General features: G+C 42.5%; 2 protein-coding genes across 4 annotated transcripts; one reads left to right on the plus strand and one right to left on the minus strand.

Moving 5' to 3' along the window:
- The first annotated feature begins 729 nt into the window (after positions 1-729).
- LOC112575035 (monocarboxylate transporter 12-like) lies at positions 730-15,398 on the plus strand. Of its 3 annotated transcripts, none has more exons than XM_025256538.1 (9): positions 730-1,010; positions 9,022-9,212; positions 9,510-9,597; positions 10,090-10,233; positions 10,575-11,019; positions 12,055-12,389; positions 12,882-13,019; positions 13,400-13,450; positions 13,723-14,221. In XM_025256538.1, the coding sequence occupies exons 2-9, from the start codon at positions 9,102-9,104 to the stop codon at positions 14,001-14,003; spliced, it is 1,593 nt and encodes a 530-aa protein (XP_025112323.1). In that variant the 5' UTR covers positions 730-1,010; positions 9,022-9,101; the 3' UTR covers positions 14,004-14,221. The 3 variants fall into 3 exon arrangements, with proteins under 3 accessions (XP_025112323.1, XP_025112324.1, XP_025112326.1); XM_025256539.1 differs by lacking the exon at positions 730-1,010 and adding an exon at positions 5,461-5,749; XM_025256541.1 differs by lacking the exon at positions 730-1,010 and having other exon boundaries at positions 9,159-9,212; positions 9,966-10,233; positions 13,723-15,398.
- Positions 15,399-15,929: 531 nt separating this feature from the next.
- On the minus strand, positions 15,930-18,158 carry LOC112575039 (uncharacterized protein C1orf131 homolog). The gene is made up of 5 exons (XM_025256546.1): positions 18,003-18,158; positions 17,360-17,515; positions 17,074-17,142; positions 16,559-16,614; positions 15,930-16,120 (listed from the first exon to the last, which is right to left on the minus strand). Exons 1-5 carry the CDS (start codon positions 18,117-18,119, stop codon positions 16,015-16,017), a joined length of 504 nt encoding a protein of 167 aa, XP_025112331.1. The 5' UTR covers positions 18,120-18,158; the 3' UTR covers positions 15,930-16,014.
- Positions 18,159-18,606: the final 448 nt, after the last annotated feature.

Raw genomic sequence — 18,606 nt, forward strand, 5'->3', positions numbered from 1 at the left:
AGAATTGTTGATTATTATCACCGCTTATACAGTGTTTATAAAGCGAAGAGAGTAAAGAGGACAAAATGTATGAATGGTGTCTTGTAGCAGGTGATTGCTTCAGAAACCAAGTGAAAGCCTTCATTTTTCTCATCCCTTTCATATCTAAAGACGGATGTTTGTCTATATGCCCATTTATATACACATGTATAGTTGTAATATCAAAGATAACCATTACAAAAATGTGTTCTCAGTTCTGGGTTTTTGTTTCGCGCTTGACGTTCACTTTTTTTTTAAAGGAAGGTTGAGGTCGCATTTTCTATATTCGTATAGCCGTCGTGGGTGGGAAAGGTCAACAACGCCAAACGGGCGCCAGGGTTTTGTGTTCATGATGCACTGCTTGCCAATCCTCCGTTGTGCACATACACGCATACAGACACTAAGGTGGCAAAATATCTCCGCCGCCCTCCGCACCATTATTTCCCCAATGAACATCGTTATTTGTACTTGCTAATAACCTGTCGCAAACACAGAACAGGATACAGCATAAATTACATGCATACATCTGCTGTCTCACCTGCATGGCTGATGTACCTAAAAAAAATAAAATCGTTTGGATTCAGTTGTCTGTGTGTGAAGCATGAAAAAATATATATCCAATAATTGGAGCTGTTCAGCGATGCAGAACATGAACTCGATGCTAGTCCCAGCCGGCCTCTCGCCCGGAAACAGATCGAATGATGGCAGCCTGCCAACGCTCCAGTTTGAACTAGCCGGTGGTGGCTGCACCCAGCAGCGAAGAAACAAAGACTACACGCATGGCGCGAGTGCCGCGACTTTTATAGCGCGTGACGCTGGGTCTCTCATGTCTCTGACCTCAGCAAACAAAATGCCCTCGACGACACTTCTGATCACGAGCATACCCCCAAGGTGCTTTCTACGGACAAGTCTCAGTGAAAACTAGTGTAGCAACCAAGTATGGAGACCTTTGTCTAGCAGACGACATGCGTCCGGTGACTGTACTGTTGACTGTAAGTATTATACTAATTATTCGCTGATTAATTAGACGTTAGAACGTACGTAACGGCTTCATTGTCGACATATAACGGACTGTTGATTTCTATAACCGATCTTCCAAAATTGTGACCAGATTTGTGAGTCAGGGTTAAACAGTCCTGCTCACTGCTCACTCGATCGTTTAGTTGACATTATTTGTGGTGATTATGTCCATCTTACTCCAGTTCCTCACGTTTTCCTCGCTCTCGTGGACTATTTGTTTCCTCTGAATGTGTGTGGGTGGGTATAGGGGTGGTGCTAGTAGGAGTGCAAGGTAGATTATTATAGGAGTGTGGGCATGGGACTTTCCAAAGTTATGTGTTAGCATAAATATATGTGAGAGCAATTTGGCATGAAAGTATATACAGGTAGTCCTCGACTTACGACGGGGATCCGTTCTTAACGCGGCGTCGTAAACCGAATTTCGATGTAAGTCGGATCATACGTCCATACAGTACTGTACCATAATAACAGTACAGTACTGCAAACACTTAGCCTATCCAAACACCTATCCTAACACAGTACCCTACATAATTATCAAGAAATATAAGTACAGTAAAATATTGTGCAGTACAGTACGCTTTGTTATCACTGTCACTTTCATAGGAGCAGATCCTGTCACGTGTTCAAGGATGCGATCTTTATCCTTGATAATCGTAGCGACAGGCGAACGACTAAGTCCTAATGACCTGCTAATTTCTGTTGCTGTTTCCCCCTTCTCAGATTGCCTTATTTTATCCACTTTCACCTCCATGGTGATGGCCTTCCTTTTCTTTGATGCACTGACCTCGTAAGTCGGAATGAGCGTCGTAACCACGAAACGACGTAACTCGAGACCGTCGTAACCCGAGGACTACCTGTATATATATGTGTGTGTGGGTGTTTTTGTGTATATTTGTATGTATGGCGAATGATTGCAATCTTATGTGCAGAAGTTCTTTCTATGTTTTGCAGATTTTATTTGTCTCGTAAAGCATTAAACGAACTCTCACGAACAACAGCAGAATATGCAACTCACCCTTTGTGTGTGTGTGTTCTCGACCTTCATTTTTGTGTTTCTACTTCTCCCTTCCTCTTAGATTGTTAACTTTCTTCACAACCTGATATTTGTCTACGGAGGGGCGTACTAGTTTCTTCACATACGGTTGAAAATCTTTTTAATGATTAACTGTGGACGCTCCCATTTGCAAGTCGTTCCCTATTAAAAAAAAAAAAAAAAGAGGAGCAGGGTGATCCGATTCATTATTCAGACCTCGATCTCACCTCCCTAGTCACATTCTGATTGTCACGGGTAAAGTTTCGCCACCAGTTTCTACACTATGGGGAATGCAGTTCTGCACAATCATAAGTCGATCGTCTTGGTTACATAAGAAAGGGACTTGGAATGAGGCCACAAGGAATAGATGTCCACCGGGCTTTCCTCAACAATTTGTGTAGTAACTGAAAGTAACCATAATAGTAAGTAAAGAATGACAGTGAATTCTTAATGATAATTTATCGAATGTTAATGAAGTAACTGACCTAGCTGCTGTTGCATTCAAAGACCTTAACATATTTACAGGGATTTTGGTTGGTAGCGCACGCGTTGGTCAGCAGACCCGCCTAACGTGGAACAACCGCCAAGCAGCCTCCGTATCGCATCACGCGACAATCAGTCACGCGCGACCTTCGATTTCCATCAGGACCTTTTACTCAAGAGCACAAAGGCACCTGCTTACTCAAGAGCATGGCCTTTGGTCATCGTTAACCTTTATCCCGGTGACCCCGAACACCGGCTGGACTGCTTACGTTTGCACGCTGAACACCTGCCGTTCTTGTAGCATTTCCTCCTCTTTATTATTTGTTTTATTGAGCTGGTTATTTCATGTTGATTGTATCTCTCTCCCTGTCATCAGAACAGCTGCATATGGTTAACCGATTTTTAGTTAATGTACTGCAAAACAGCGGAATTCTCTTCGTTTCCATAATCCGCCACCTAACCACTACATTGAATCATCAAAGGGGCACTAAAACACGTGTTGCACGAGCATTACTCCTACACCAGTCAACATAGTTGTCAATAGTTGTGATTATAGTCAGTTGACTAGTCCGCCTACTCATCATCCTCAGCAGATTTAGAACATTTTCAATCTTTATTGTTTGTTCCCCGATTCCTCTTTGTGTCTTTATGTTTGTCTTTTATTACTTGTCTGCATAGTTGTTTCTCCTTCCGTCCTTTGTATTCTGTCCATGTTTCCTACTTGCGCACGCTCCTTCGTGAGCGTGATTGTGCGCGATACAAATTACACGATGATTATTATTATTATATCTGGTAGCTTGGCACCAGTATGACATCAACGGCTGATAGTGCAGGTAGCACGGAGTGGGTTGGTTAAATGGGTCGGTTGTTTAATGGCCCTGGCTGGATCCGGATCATTGCTTTGGGCAACAGCAGACAGCCGCCACTTTATTTGCACTGACCTCTGACGCACATGCGTATTCCAGCCGTGCGCGTGTGTAGATTTCAGTTAAATTAATCAACCGTTCGTCGTGAAGTTCTAGACAAAGGGGACAGTGTGCCTGACTGATCTGACAGCAGTAGGTGGTGCAGTAGTAGCAGTACGGGTAGATTTATGGTATTGAATATGTAAATCGTGAAACATAGGCGACCCAATGTGGACTCCTCGATAGGAAGATGTGTGCTGTTTCGAATGTTTAGGTTTATGTAATAATAGGCAGCCCTCGCAGGGCCTGAGGCACACGGCACGTGCGGGGCCAAACGTCTGTGGGGCCACAGTGCAGGAAGTGCGTCAGATACTCAGCGCATGCGCAGTACACTCAGGGCGTCCACGAATGTACGAACATCAAGAGAGGGATGGAAAATATCGCTACTGTTTTATCAACCGTCCCAAAATTAAATTTGGAAAGACAGGCAGGAGTACTGTTAATGTTATTTGCTCTCTCGATGTCTAAACGTTAAACGGATGCCTAGTCCGTGGGGTTGCAAGCGATATGAAGAAACTTTCGTGACGTTCAGATTATATCCATAAATATATTTCAAGCAAAAAGGATTTGCCTTAATCTGAAAAAAAACCGTTTGTACGACTTGCCCACTACACAAACATCAGGGGCGGCTCGAAAGAATCGGGAGCCCCTTCGCCCGCCAGTGTCAATAAAACCAAGTGGCGGCCCATGATATTCTCATGACGGCAGAACGTTGTAATACTACATATGTAGTATATGTATCTTTTATCTTCTCCGACTCTTACAACATTAGTAAACACAGCATACTAATTAACATGGTTTTCAATGTTTTTCGGTCACATTGCCGTGCATCAGCTGTGTCGTTAATTTTGTGTTTCTGCTTTACATTCAGCTTACATTGGCGTGGCGGCCCTGTGCAGGTGCACATACCTAAGGCCGCCCCTCCACTCACACACACACGAAACAGGTAGGGAACAAACTATTCCGAGTAATAAGAGTAGTCTGTCCATATATCATTTAAGTACATAAAATACAGCGCAGACAGAAAAGAATGTCATTTTTAACTGTTTATTTGTTAAAAGCTTTAACTATTAACTTGGCTTGTGATTGGTCTTTTATTTAGTTTGTTGTTCACGCGCAAGTATGTGCATCTACACATCAAACGACTGAAAACAGTTTTATTGTCTCAAACTTATCCACTGTCCAGCTCTGCGCACTTGTGCAGAAAGGTACCTATCGACAATAATCGCAGTCGCAGTACTCGCCACCAGCCTACAAAAGTGGAAGAGACAGACGCTAGCAGACCGTGTCGGTCTCTATCAGAGTAGGTCACATTCTTCGGTTTCCTCGTCTTGCTTTGTCTCTACTGCCGACAATGTAAAATCATTAGTTTGGCAAGAACCGGTAACTGTGAAAGCGACTTTGTCCGTTCACTCACTTGAAAACACTTTCACTCGGTGTCAATAAACTGGAACTTGTAGCTCTCGACGACGCTCGTAGTGAAAGCATGCTTTCAACTAAGGCACGCTCGCCCCCGAGCTACTGATTTGCACACTGCACAGCAAAGATCGCCACATGTTGATTGAATGTTGCAATTGGACACCAGTCTAAAGAAAATACCTCGTTCGTATTGAGTTCTGTGGCACCATTGCCTGGCAGAAAGGTACGGTCAGAGAGTCCATGTAGTGTTAATAAGGAACAGGCTAGTGCTCGTAGGTATTTAATAAGGAGCAGGCTAGTGCTCGTAGGTATTTAATAAGGAGCAGGCTAGTGCTCGTAGGTATTTAATAAGGAACAGGCTAGTGCTCGTAGGTATTTAATAAGGAGCAGGCTAGTGCTCGTAGGTATATAATAAGGAGCAGGCTAGTGCTCGTAGGTATATAATAAGGAGCAGGCTAGTGCTCGTAAGAATTTAATAAGGATAAGCTCATGGCTTTGTCCAAAGCAAGCACGTGTGAGTATTGGTATCTGAACTGATTAGATTTAGAGACAATGGTGGTATTCTTCTTGTGCACTGACCTTTCTGCTGCCCACGATCCACAGCAAGTGTCAAAGGGCAGTTACTCTATTGTAGCACTTCCATGCTCCTCCCAGTCCCTGGGTGTATGAAGGCAGGTCTATCGGGGTCCAGGGAGCCAGCTAGAGTGGGTTTCATCATCCTCAGATGATTCACGGGTCAGAACGGCAGAAACTTGGCGAAATTCGTGGCTGTGATTCGAAGTTGAATGTAGACGGATGACACCCATGGCCGGTGAGTGTTGCTATATTGCGACCTGTGCATTACCTATTATTATTTATGGTAGCTATGTAATATTTACGCACATATCTCATGGCATACTTAGCAATGAAACATTTAATAGTTTCGGAAAGAATGTTAATGATTTATTCTATCGCAGTGTAATCGGAATATGTGACTGAACACTCCGCACGGTTGATTGAATTTGGCAAGATTTATATATCTTAATTATAAGTTAATTTCTCCTAGTGAGATAATAAAGTTAAATTGAATTGAATTGAATTGAATATGGTCAGTGATAGTGTAGAATCACAGCAAGGTAGCAGCACGGTCCATTCTAGCTGCCCAACCAGACAGTCGAATTTTCTGGTACAGTGTCCTTTCATCATCATCATCTGGGAGAGACGGAAAGGGGAGGAAACCGGAGAAAACCCACGATGTCTGGTCCAACGAACAGGTGTCACACCACGGACGTGTATAGGTGGATTGCTGTCTGTCTGCCAAGACCAACGCTTAGCCTCTTGCGAAGTGATCCGCTGTTAGTCTCGGCGAGCCGTAGCAAAGAATGTGGCTAAACCGGAAGCGTTCTTGTATCATACCTCGTTTTAGCAGTTAACTGGAAAAAAATCGCCTGCTAGCAGTCCAGGGATATTTGTTCGTGCATACACAGAGACGAGATCTGAACCCAGGGCCTTTCACTGCAGCGAGGACAATCGAGTGTTTTAATTAACCACCACACTGCCTGGCGCCCCGGTGTGACAGGAGTGAGCAATCTAAAAGCTGGCTGGATGTACTTATATTAAGTCATTTAACCCCGTTAGTATACAGCGGTAAAATAGGACACAGCTGTGCGAGCAAAGAGGACTCCCGGCAGTTCCGGCTCATTACGAAAGTTAATTAACCGTGACTAGTCAGAGAAACAGTCGGGCAGAACCTGCGCCGTTTGATGAGCTGCGGTGCTGGCAGCACACCAGGGGGAAGTCGGCGCGACTGTGCTGTATGTTCCAGGATGTACCTGCCAACTGCACGCTGTGTCAGACGGAATGGAGAGATACATTATTGACCTGGTTCTCAACATCGATAATACCGGAAAGGGAAGCAATCTTCAAACCAACAGCGCTTGCTAGGCATAGGAAGAACCGAAGGAGTTATCTCCCGTCTTGATGCTTTGTCCTGTCTGCGGACAACTTTTAGGTTGCAGAGATGTGGACAGTGTACTATTTTCGTCGATATCACTGCGCGAGTGGGTGTTTGATCGTCTGCTTAAAAAGTAACTACAAGTCAAATTTAAATAAAAAAATAACACGAAAAAGCTAAACACATACAACTCATGCTTTATTTTGGGTTTTGATTAAAAAAAAATAATAATAAAAAAAACCACGAAAATGTCTGCTAAATCATTCAGCAACACTAGAAGACCCAGTGTCTGCATTCCTCGCTGGGAATTCGATTCTGGGTAGGGAATCCTTTCTCGCTACAGTGAAAGGGTAGGGATTACCTCATCGTTCGTAGGGGCTTGTATAGACTGCTTGATGGAGCTTATATTGGTTACTTTGGCTATAATGAATTAGTTGGAAGCAAACTCATATTTCGTGAGGTATATATGTGTGTATATATAAATAAATTGTGGTTTAATTTAAGGACTGGAAATTCAGTGTTCGACGGCGCACTTTCTTTTACCGGGAAACTACGGCCCGAAGACAAGATTTTGCACCAGTGCTAGCAGGAGTGAAGGAAATGGCCTTTGTATAGAGTTCAGCGCGGACTGTCATGGTGCAAGAAGGTCCAAGTCAGCGACGATAAACTTTTGGGATTGTTCGAGCTGTTGTCGAGAGGATGCGAGACCGTGGAGTGGAGTGGGACTACTTGCTGTCTGAGTAAAAGCATACAACTAAGTGTTGTAACGGTAGTTAGTCGAGCGATGCACTTTGTCAGGGCAGATGCTGCTGTCTTGGTGTTTAAACGAAATTGATTTTTAGTATTTAAGACCTTTCATTACATTTTAGCGGCGGACCTAGTGATTGCAATAACGGGGTAGAGTATTAAAAACCGCGATTTTTTATAGACGAAATATTGGGGCTTTCCATTCTTATCTTAATTATTTTGTAATTTAATTGCATACTTAATTATAATTATATATATATTGTGTTAAACACCATAACATCTTGAGATTTTTGGTAAGAAGTGGGAGGTGGATGCCTAAGAGCTATTGTCTTATTTTGTAACTATTTGTTGATATTATGGGGATTTTTGTTGTCACATGCATGAATGTGACAGCGCAGAAAAGAATGCAGAATATATGGAAGAATAGAAACCTGTGTTGCTCGAATCTCCCAGAACCGGTATCATTAGTACTAAAGATAACAATAATCATAACATACCGAGGGGTCGTCCGACGTGTGATGATGATGATGATTGGATGATGATTGATGGATGATTTGATGGAGGATGGATGACTATGATTGATGATGATGGATTGATTATGACGACGACGATGATGATGGTGGTGGATGATAATTGATTGATGATGGATGATGATGATTATGCTTGTTAGGGGGCAATCCTAGCGTGTGCCAGGCTTTCCGCTGTTCACATTACCTGACCAAAACATCGAGAGAAGATTTGATTGTTAAGCGGAAACTTTGTTGCTATAGTCGTAAGATTAGAAGATGAAGAATATTTTTACCAGTCGTGAAGTTTGTGGGGACTTTTGTCTGTATGAATGAGGTGTAGCACTTCCCCTCCTTTGACCATGGTGAATCTCTCTCTCTCACATACACACAAATGGCAGTCAGAATTTTAATAAAAAGAAATGGCTTTAGTTAATAACTGGGTTTCAAGCAAATTAGTCGTGTCAGGCTGAAATAACCTTTTATCATGATCCCTTTTAAATAAACATGTTTAAGAGATTAAGAAAGCATTCATCGGGGCTCGTGTTAGGTAAAAAAAAAAAAAAAAAATTAACTGATAATTAGGCTCGGTGAAATTCACCTCTTATATCCTAGACAAGATGTGTGGTGTCGGAGAGATTCAAACACCCTTCACTTCTCTCACCATTTCGGAAACGTTCCTAAGTCGAATGATGTCAAAGGTCGACATTACCCTGTATAAACCCTAAGGAATCACTAAGTGTGACATGAATACACATAAATTTGTAACAAAAGCAAGTATTCTCCCCCAGATCGATGTAAACTTTTTTGGAAGGGTAGTGAGGTGCGAGTGCAGGTTCACGCGCTTGCGCAGTGAGCGTATCACCGGAAATGAATTGTCGTCTGCTGCGCTTTCAGTTGCCGCTTAAATGTCAGCGAGAACGAAGGGCGATGATCAGAGGCGGAGGAGCAGCTAGGTTCTGAGAGTGGACGGTGCCATGGACCCCCAGCGGGATGTCGACAGAGGCTGGGCGTGGGTGGTGCTGGTGGCGACAGTGGTCAACATGATGCTACAGTCCTTTCTCTCTGTGTCGGCCGGAATATTCCAGGTAGGAGCCGAGGTGTCTGTGAAACTACTTTTTCTCTCTCTATCCCCCGCCCTTCCAACCCTTCTTTCCAAAATATTACCGTATCATTATAATTAATATTTGATTTTTAATGTTGTTCAGTAAGCTGTATTAAGTTGGTCATTACAAGATGTGGGTGATGAATGTGCTTCGTAGTCCTTGGCTGTTCAAGAGGTGAACAAGTTTGCGCATGCGCAGACGTAGTGCAAGGGGTTGGGTAGTTTCGTAAAACAAAGCAAAACAAAAACCACTTTTTTTGTTTATTGTTGTTTGAGGCAGATAGAGTTCCTAGAGGCGTTTGAGGGCAGCAGCAAAGGTGTCATTGCACTGATCGGCGCCATGTCGGCGTGTGGACAGACACTGCTGGGTAGGTCCTTCACCTTTCGTCTTTTTCAGCACGAATAAGGTCAAAGGTCGCTTATACCCGCAAGGACAGGAAACGTAGGGCACGGCATGTGAAGGGCGAAGTACGTTTTTTCGCCTTTACCTCCCCTGATTAAACTGCAGCACTGTGTTAATAAGTAAACAGTTATGTTCGGTTGGCATAGAGAGAGCATTTCTCTAGTCTCAGGCTTCTGGGGATTGCAACCTTTTATTCCAAAGTCCACTAACCATCCGGCTACGTGATCAACATTTTTTTCCCCCCACGTTTCATCTGTTAGTATTTAGTTTTACGCATTCTTCACGTTCTGAATGTGTGTTTTTTTATTTATTTTTTACGTTTCGCCTGGACAGTGCCTACCGCTATGCGTTTGCACGTTCAAAGTGGACTACGTCTATGCTACGTGTTCTCACGTTCCACATGGACAGTGCTCCGAGCTTTACGTGGTCAGGGTTTATCGTAGTGCATTGTCCTCAGGCCCTGTTGCCGGTGTCCTGAGCAGCGCCGTGACCCCGCGAGTGACCATCATGCTGGGATCGCTGCTCATCGCCTTCGGCCTTCTCACCGCCAGCTTCGCCTCTGACCTCGTCTCACTCATTCTTTTCTACGGCGTCGTTGCCGGTGAGTGGAACCAGTCGTCACTTGATCCAGTGAGTCTGTTTAGTGCGGAATATTGTGGCTGGCAGCTAAACCCATGCATTGAATGTGGTATGAGAATGGATGTGAGAGTCATGTGAGTGTGCTGTGGGAGTGACATGCCGTCAAAAGGGTTTGGGTTAGGGTTAGGGTTACATGCCGTCAAAATGACGAGGCCATGACATGGAAACGACCTTAGCGGTTGGTATGTAGAAACTCCTACAACATGAAGTTTTCTCCTAGTAATTCTTGGATGTTTGATGAACACCTTCACGCCGACGCGACGTAGCCAAAAAGAAAAATCTCTGATATTCTCTTCTTGACAGGCACTGGCTCGGGTCTGGCCTACACGCCATCTGTAACCTTCATTGCCGTTTACTTCGTCCGCTACCGCGTCATCGTCAACGGCCTCATCCTAGCGGCGCCTGGGATCGGGGTCCTGGCGGGCCCCTACCTTCTGCGCTGGCTGATCGAGACGCAGGGCTGGCGCCTGGCGCTGGCTGCTTGTGGCGCCTTAATGCTGCATATGTGCGTGTTGTCTGCCCTCCTCTTCACGCCCCCTGGCGAGGGGTCTAGCGCGTCCTGCACGTGCATCCGTAAGAAGGATATCGCGAAAGGTCAGCTGGTCAAGGTCGACATGCTACTAACGCGCGACCCGAACCTGGAGTCGAGGACGAACTGGAAAATGTCCGAGTTGGGAAGTGTCCTGCTGACTGACTCTGTTGTGTGGACTGTGGAGAAGCCAAGCAAAGATGAAACAATGTCACTAATGTTAGTGTTTTTTTTTCCGAGGTTGGAGAGTATTTATGGATTATCTTGATTGTGGAGTGTAGATTGGTTGGGTTGTGGATCATGTGGTTGTGTGTGTGTGTGGAACGTCAGACAGACATCAATTTTCAAAAGTCTCACTATTATATTGTGGTTGGTACACATTAAAAATGGAAGAATTAGAATTCTTTGTGGGCAAATTATTTCCTATAAGAAAGAAACAACAAAGGACTTTATTGGTCTGTGCCAAACAATTTAGGAGCGCAAAGATTAGCGACCACCACACATCCCAGCCATCGGGAGGCGGCCCCTACACAAGTGCTCTTTAAATACTACGTTGATGGCGATGGCAGGCACCATCAACAAACCGCAAGACCTTGCCAACATACTGAAAGACGGAATTACTTATGGAATTGAACCCAGCACTGACAAGATCGAATTCCAGCTTAACAACGGCAATAGCAAAGCAGAGATATTCTTGAAAAAAGTACAACGCGAGGAAGTGCACACCTTCAATTAGTTGGGAACTACCTTTTCTCAAAGATAACGGAGCGCGGTCGTGATCAGGAACCTTCTCTCACAAAATACGAAGCAGAGCATGTTGACTAGCTGGTTACCACCCGTCCCTGCCTTTAAGGGTGGTTGACATTGATATGGACGGAGGAAGAACTGACTGGCGAAGTGACTTTGGTCGTCCCGTGCAGACCTGTTCGACAGGCCTAGGTGGTGCTCTTGTCAGCTGCTGTCTGGTGCCTCCCATGACCAGTCAATTAGTCGAAAGATGAACGAATGAATAACTGATTTTCCCTAGCTGCTAGCCCGGCATGAATTGTTCTTTCTCGCCTCTATGTCGCCATCTTTCTGCTTTTTTCGTCCATTCCTCCTCATCTTTATCGCCATGTTTCTAAACTTCGTGGTCTTTGTTTTAAAATGTTGTGGATGTTTTTCGTCTAATGCAGTTTGCGAAGTAAAGCCTCTGGACCTTAAGAAGAGAGGCAAAGCGTCTGGCAGCTAATGTTCATGTTTTGTTTACTGCAGGCAGCGCCTGACAAACCTGCTGCGGCTGCGGTTCATGTGGATCATGTGTCTGAACCAGTTCCTCCTCTATGCTGGCTACTCCGTCAACTCCATCCTCTTCCCCTCCTACGCGCAAAGTGTGGGCGTGGCCTTCTCGGACCTGCCCGCTCTGTACACAGTGTACGGGACGACTATGATCGTCTCCCGTGTCACCGCCGGCTTCGTCTTCAACCTCCTGCCGCAGCACCACGTGACCATTTACCTCGTCCTGCAGCTGTGCGTGGCCCTGGTGCTGTTGCTGCTGCCGCTGTACGGACTGAATCTGCAGCTGCTCTTCTTCGCGCAGTTTCTAATCGGTGTGTGTCTCCAGGTAGAAGCAAGAATGTGGAAGCTATTTCCCCAGATAAGGTCACCGTGTGTCTTGTTTTGGGTACCTGGTGATGTTTGTTTGTGGAGAGCGGGGTGTTTGAAAAGTCGTAATTTGTACCGAGCTCCACACAATGAAAATAAAACAGAAGAAAATTTTGCTTTTTTTATAGTCTTCAAGCGGATCATGTCCCTCTGATATAGGAGCTCTTGCTGTTGTGATAAAAGTGTGCCCCAAATGCCAATGGGGGACACCGGACGACAGACATCCTCGCACATACTTGTGACTTAAGAGATGTTGTCAGTGTGACTTAAAAATGATGTCGATGGAAGGTATCTGTGGGCGGATTGGGGTGTGCTACAGCGACAGTTACACAGGTGTAAACGATCCAGATTTTTCCTATTCCCCACCGCCACCACCATTTGTTGTTGTTGATTACTATGCATAAATAAAACTCGAGGTTTGACTTGCTCTTCCGCAGGTCTGACCTATGGTCCGGTGTTTTTGCTCGTCACGCCAATGCTCATTTCACAGGTGGGCATGGACAACCTACCTGTAGCTTTTGGCACACTAATGCTTTGCTGTGGAGTTGGCTATATCATCGCTCCACCAATCGGAGGTAGGGGCTTGAGAGAGGAGAGGACAAAATATTTCACCGAAAACTGCTTGTTGAAGAACGCACATGAGATGACATAAAACACGGGCATGCTAGCCGAGATACGACATTTTGTAATATATCAAAAATATTATCGTAAGCCAAATATAGTATTATCTCTAAGGTCTTTTAAACTTTTTAACCTTTGTCTGGTGACTGTTATTGGGATGACTAGATGTTGACACGGATTATTTTGAAGGAACTGGCATGCTTCTCCTGCATTTAGTTGCGCCAGGGTTTTTAAAAGACAAGTTGAATACTGTCGGCCTTCTCTATCTGTTTACATGTATTCTCGCCAAACACTTTGAAAGATATAATTCTGATACAATTTATTTATTTTGCAGGTCTGATGTACGACATCTTTGGTGACTACAAAGTTTCCTATCATATAGCAGGTAAGTCCTTTGGCAGTGGATGTGTAGTGGTCGTTGTTGAGAATGTGATCAACCTGGTGAGGTCTAGCACACCAAATCCTCCACGAAAACCCACGGTATCATTCCAGGAAATAATTAAATGATTGCTTAGAATCTTGCGATTGGCGGACTACTTCCTTTAGTTTCCCTAACGTGTGTCGTTTTCTGCACAAAGCCTTAATTGAGTTTCAGAAGAAATAAAAATAAACATATTTTAAACGAAGTTTTTCTACATATGATTGGTAAATTTTCAGGGTCAACGATCGCCTTGGCAGCTTTGTCGGTTATACCATTGTTATTTCTGAAAGTCGATGACAAGAAAAAGGACGAAAAGTTCAACGAGACAACCTTGTTGTCTCCTAGCGACGCAGACGCCGAAAGTGACGGGTTGGTGACAAAACACAGTAACGGCTCCGCGTCTTCTTTTCTCACGGGAAAAACCAGCAATCCTTCCCTGTTGTCCACAGCTCCTCCAGTCAGTGAACTAACTGAAACCTGGGAATTAGAGTCCGCGAGTTCGTTCCGGGAGGTGTAATCCAAGAGTCGAAGGAGTCTGCTCGTGAGTGGAGAGCGCAGACCCAGTGCTGGTGACTCACCTGTCATGTCTGTAAACACTACGTTTGAATACCTGATATTTTACAAACTTGTGGTGTGGTTTATACATTTATTTATTGGTGTGAACAAGTTTTATATGCAAAATTATTCCTTTAAAATTATATAGCAGTATACTGTTTAAATAAATCTTTATCTGCACTCGCCTTCTTCAAAGATATTTATATGTTAGTGGCCATCATATGCTGTATATATATATATGTGTGTCCCATATACTTGTGGCCTAAAAGGTTTCGAAGTATCCGTTGGTTTGTGTGTGTGTGTCGCTGCCTTCACCTTCCAATGGGAAAATGAAAAAAAAACAAAACAAAAAACAAATAAGAATTTCTGCGAAGTGGGCAGGTGAAGTTTTCCATTTACTAGCCTGAGTGAGCATCGAACCGGCGACTTTCAGTCCAGCGCACTAACCACCAGTCTACGGGTTTTTATCAATAAGCAAGTGTTACGTGCATGGGATATGTGAAGTTTTAAAAATAAGCCTTAACATTTTATCTTATAAAGTTCTAATCAAAACAAATGGGCTTCATGAAGACAATTTTTTCGGCCACTTGTACATACCAATCTTAGTAAGAAAACGATTGAGTCAGAGAAGAGAAACAAGCAGAAGAAATATTGTAGAAGCGATTATCGTCAGAAAAGAAGGCTGGACGACACCTCTCACATTTCGCACGTGAGTCTTGTACAAGGAAAGGTCAATAAACAGGCCGGCGACCTAAGGGAGTGAGGTGTTAAAAGATCCCACTTTTCTCGGGGTTTTTATGAGGGTGGTACCCCTTCACTTCCCCCTCTCTACTTTCCTAAACCCTCCACGCCTAAGGAGATAGTACATACACCACAGTCTGGTCAACTAATGAAGATGTACGCTAGGAATAATAACAATAATACAGCGCATTTATATTGCTCCTTTACCCAGCACCAAAACCTTTTACACACACCTTTTAAGGTAGGTATCGAATTAACCGTCAAGAACACACACACCGGCTAGTGTTATGCGAATTCGAGCACTGTCGCTCTAGGGCTAGGATGTCCCCTCCTCGCCACCACCCTTTGGACAAGAAGAATGAGTCAAGGGATTTACTATGTTACTGTGGGACACGCAAACCTGCGTCTTGCACTTGGCAGAGGAAGTGCCTGGACTTGAAACTGAAGCGGTGGAACCTGCATACATGATGTTGATGTTGTAACATCAAGTCTAAGGAACATCTGTACAGGGAGTATAGGTCTAGCTGATCACAGGCATTAGGGTTGAAAGAATGTGCAAGAAATTACAGCACAGTAGGAACCGTCTTCTTTTTAAAAGTACACCCCCCCCCCAGAATGCAATCACACATTATAATGCTTAAAAAAGTCTTAGAGGTCATTTAGATAAAAGAAAGATGAATTAAATAGCTGAAAGAAGACAACTGTTCATTTGGTAATGTAGAATTAATTGTGCAATTATGTATCATAGGTGTGGACAATGACAGAACTTCTTTCTCAACCTTTTCACACAGCACAGCAACATGCAAGTGATTGTCAGAGTTAGTGACAAAATCCTGTATACATTTAACTGCATTTACAAACAAGTAACCAAACCAAACTTTAAAAAAAAAAGGAAAGAAAAATCTGTGAAACAATTCCCTTTCCAGCCTCCATACAAAAATTCCAGCATAACATTTCCAAGCCTCTGATTGGTTTGGTTAACACACCCCCTCCTCCTTTTAACCTGTAATCCAATCCTAAATTTAAACATCAGAATGCTAAAAATAACTGTTGGTCAGGCACTGTCATTACTTTGTTACTGTATAAATGCATTCACACTTTCACCCCATCATTTATAAATACTTTTTAAAAATCCAAGAAAAAGAAATTATAAATACTGTATCATTTATTTATGCAAGTTTACTGCCATGGCACATTCACATCTATACCTCCAAACACACACTTAGCTGGTATCACGAGTTCATTACTCTTTTAATATCTGCTTCTTTAAGAAAGTGGACGCCACCACTCACTTTTCCAATTGTAGCTTTAAATTTAGAGTCATCTTTACTGATTTTTCTGAAAAAAATACACATCGTAGTAATACAAGAGTTTTTTTTACCAACAGCAAACTTGATTGTCAAATATAACTTAAAGGGATCCTGAAGAAAAGTCAGCGTGTGTTTGTGTGCATGCATATATGTATATGTGTGTGGTGTTGCATTTAATTCATCAGCAGAAATATATAATCCATGTGAAATGCATATGAGGCTAACCTTAAAACTGATTAAAGTGCATCTTTACTAGCAAAACATTTTTTTAAATCTTCAATGTTGAGCATCTGTAGCATGCTACAGTTTTTGTTAAATGTAAACACCAAATGAGCAAAGCAATTTTACAGTTGAATACATATCCATATAGATATATCTAACTGTAATGATATCTCTAAGTCTATTGCTGTCTTTGATTAGATAGTAATGACAAAGTGGATGAAACATAGATGTAAGATGTACTTACTTGTCTTTCTTCTCTGGACCTTTTGCTACTTTTGTTTTCACTCCAATCCGAAGATCCTAGAAAACAGACAATACATACTGTCAACATCAACAGTATTTTGACCTACAAGAGTCCAAATCATCATCCACAATTTAATAATCATAATAATAACAGATTAGAAGATTACAAAGATGAAATTATTATAAAAATTATGATGTTCATAATCATTTCACTTTAGTACTCTTCTGAGCTGTTAGAGTGTAGCGCATTGTAGTGTGTGGTATAGATTATATTAATTAAGCACTAAGGTTGGGGGTAAAGTGACTGCTTTTTAGCCATAAAACCAAGCAAACAACTCTTTAAGATGACAAAACACACCACAGGTACCACTTAAATTTTCATTAAGTAATGTGTACTACTCACATTTTCTTTTTTGATCTGCATACAATAATTTTAAAACAAGTCCAACTCCAAAATATTGCTAACATTGCCCAAATAGATAACCAGACAGACACTTGCCACCTGCATAGTCATACCTGTCTGTGTCTTTGATAATTGATATTCCTCTTCTTTCTTTCCATTTTCCTCACCCAGACTTTTGGGATCTATAATAAAAACAGATTATTGTTGTCAAAACGATTGGAATAAAATGCCAGAATGTTGTCTGCAGGCAAAACAATGTCCAATTTTCTCTTGAATGCTTTTAAATCATTATTACTCTTTTCTTCCAAACCACATTAAGAATCCAAGATATTAAATTTTTTATCACACTACTGTTTGTATTATCATAAATTTTGCAGATTAATTGTTTAATAATCTTACTTTTGCTCCCAGATCTCTTAATTTGGCTATTTCTGCTTCTGTCTTGGTCCGACCAGTAAAGCCTTGAATTCCCAGCTGACGAATTTCAGCCCGAGCCTTTTCAAGGTTAAATTCAGGTGGAGCTGAGGTCTTTGGTGATGATGATGATGGAATAGACTACAAAAACATGGTTTTTATTGCAGCTGTTACTAATCTATTATAATTCATAGAAGTTATAAACACTTCCAGGGAGTAAAAAGGTACTTAAAGAATTTTCTTAATTTTAAAGGTAAACAATAAAAAAAAAAACCTTTCTTTTTCCTTATAAGGGGATTACAATTATCTCGCAAACAGAATCTTCACAGAAGACAAGTATTTCTATGGCTTGGTGTATATAAATACCCAGGCTAATGTATTTGTGGACAAAAAATTAAACAGTAGTGTAAGGTTAATATAAACTACGACATTTTTACAACTGTTTCTGTTGATATCAGGTATGCAGTGGCATATGCACTCCCTAAATAACTCAACATTTTAAAGTTTTATCATACCTCACTACCAGCTTTCCTTCACTAATAGTAAACATCATAGCCATTTTCGCATAAGATTATTTCATCAATATTTAGCTTAAATTGTTACTGTAAACAAAACTATGCTTAATTACCTCATTTCTAACATTTTTCTTTTTTCTTGACGGTGCATGATATACGACGATCTCTGGTTTGTTAGCCGATGAAGAGTGTTTTTGAACAGACCCACTGCACATGTGTTGAGCGGCCATTTTGAATGAATATGTCAAGAGGAGCAACTCTAAGTAACATTAGAATTGTGGAGTTGCATCCCTTGTGCTGTCGTTGAAGAAAGTATCGCTATATTTTCTGGTAGTTCGCTCTTCTAAGGTGACCAGACGTCCCGCATTTGGCGGGACAGTCCCGCTTTTGACCTCGTGTCCCGCCTGCTCATCGGGCGGAACGCCCAATGTCCCGCTTTCTGGCAAGTCCCTCAAATGTCCCGGTTGTCTTTAAAAATCACTTTTTTCGGCGTTTTTTGACGGTGACGACACCATCATCGGCACGTGTCCCGCTTTCGCCCCCGAAACACTGGTCACCTTAGCTCTTCATAAAATTGTATTTTTAAAGACGGCAGCTACACAGTAGGCATATTATACATCAATACTGCAACAACGTTAGCAGGCTAAATAGGACTTGGTGCAACAACACTATCAGGTTAGCTACCGAGTACAGACTACATGTAGACCCCATCTTCAT

Source organism: Pomacea canaliculata, linkage group LG11 (assembly GCF_003073045.1).
Source record: "Pomacea canaliculata isolate SZHN2017 linkage group LG11, ASM307304v1, whole genome shotgun sequence".
Classification (NCBI taxonomy): Eukaryota; Metazoa; Mollusca; class Gastropoda; order Architaenioglossa; family Ampullariidae; genus Pomacea; species Pomacea canaliculata.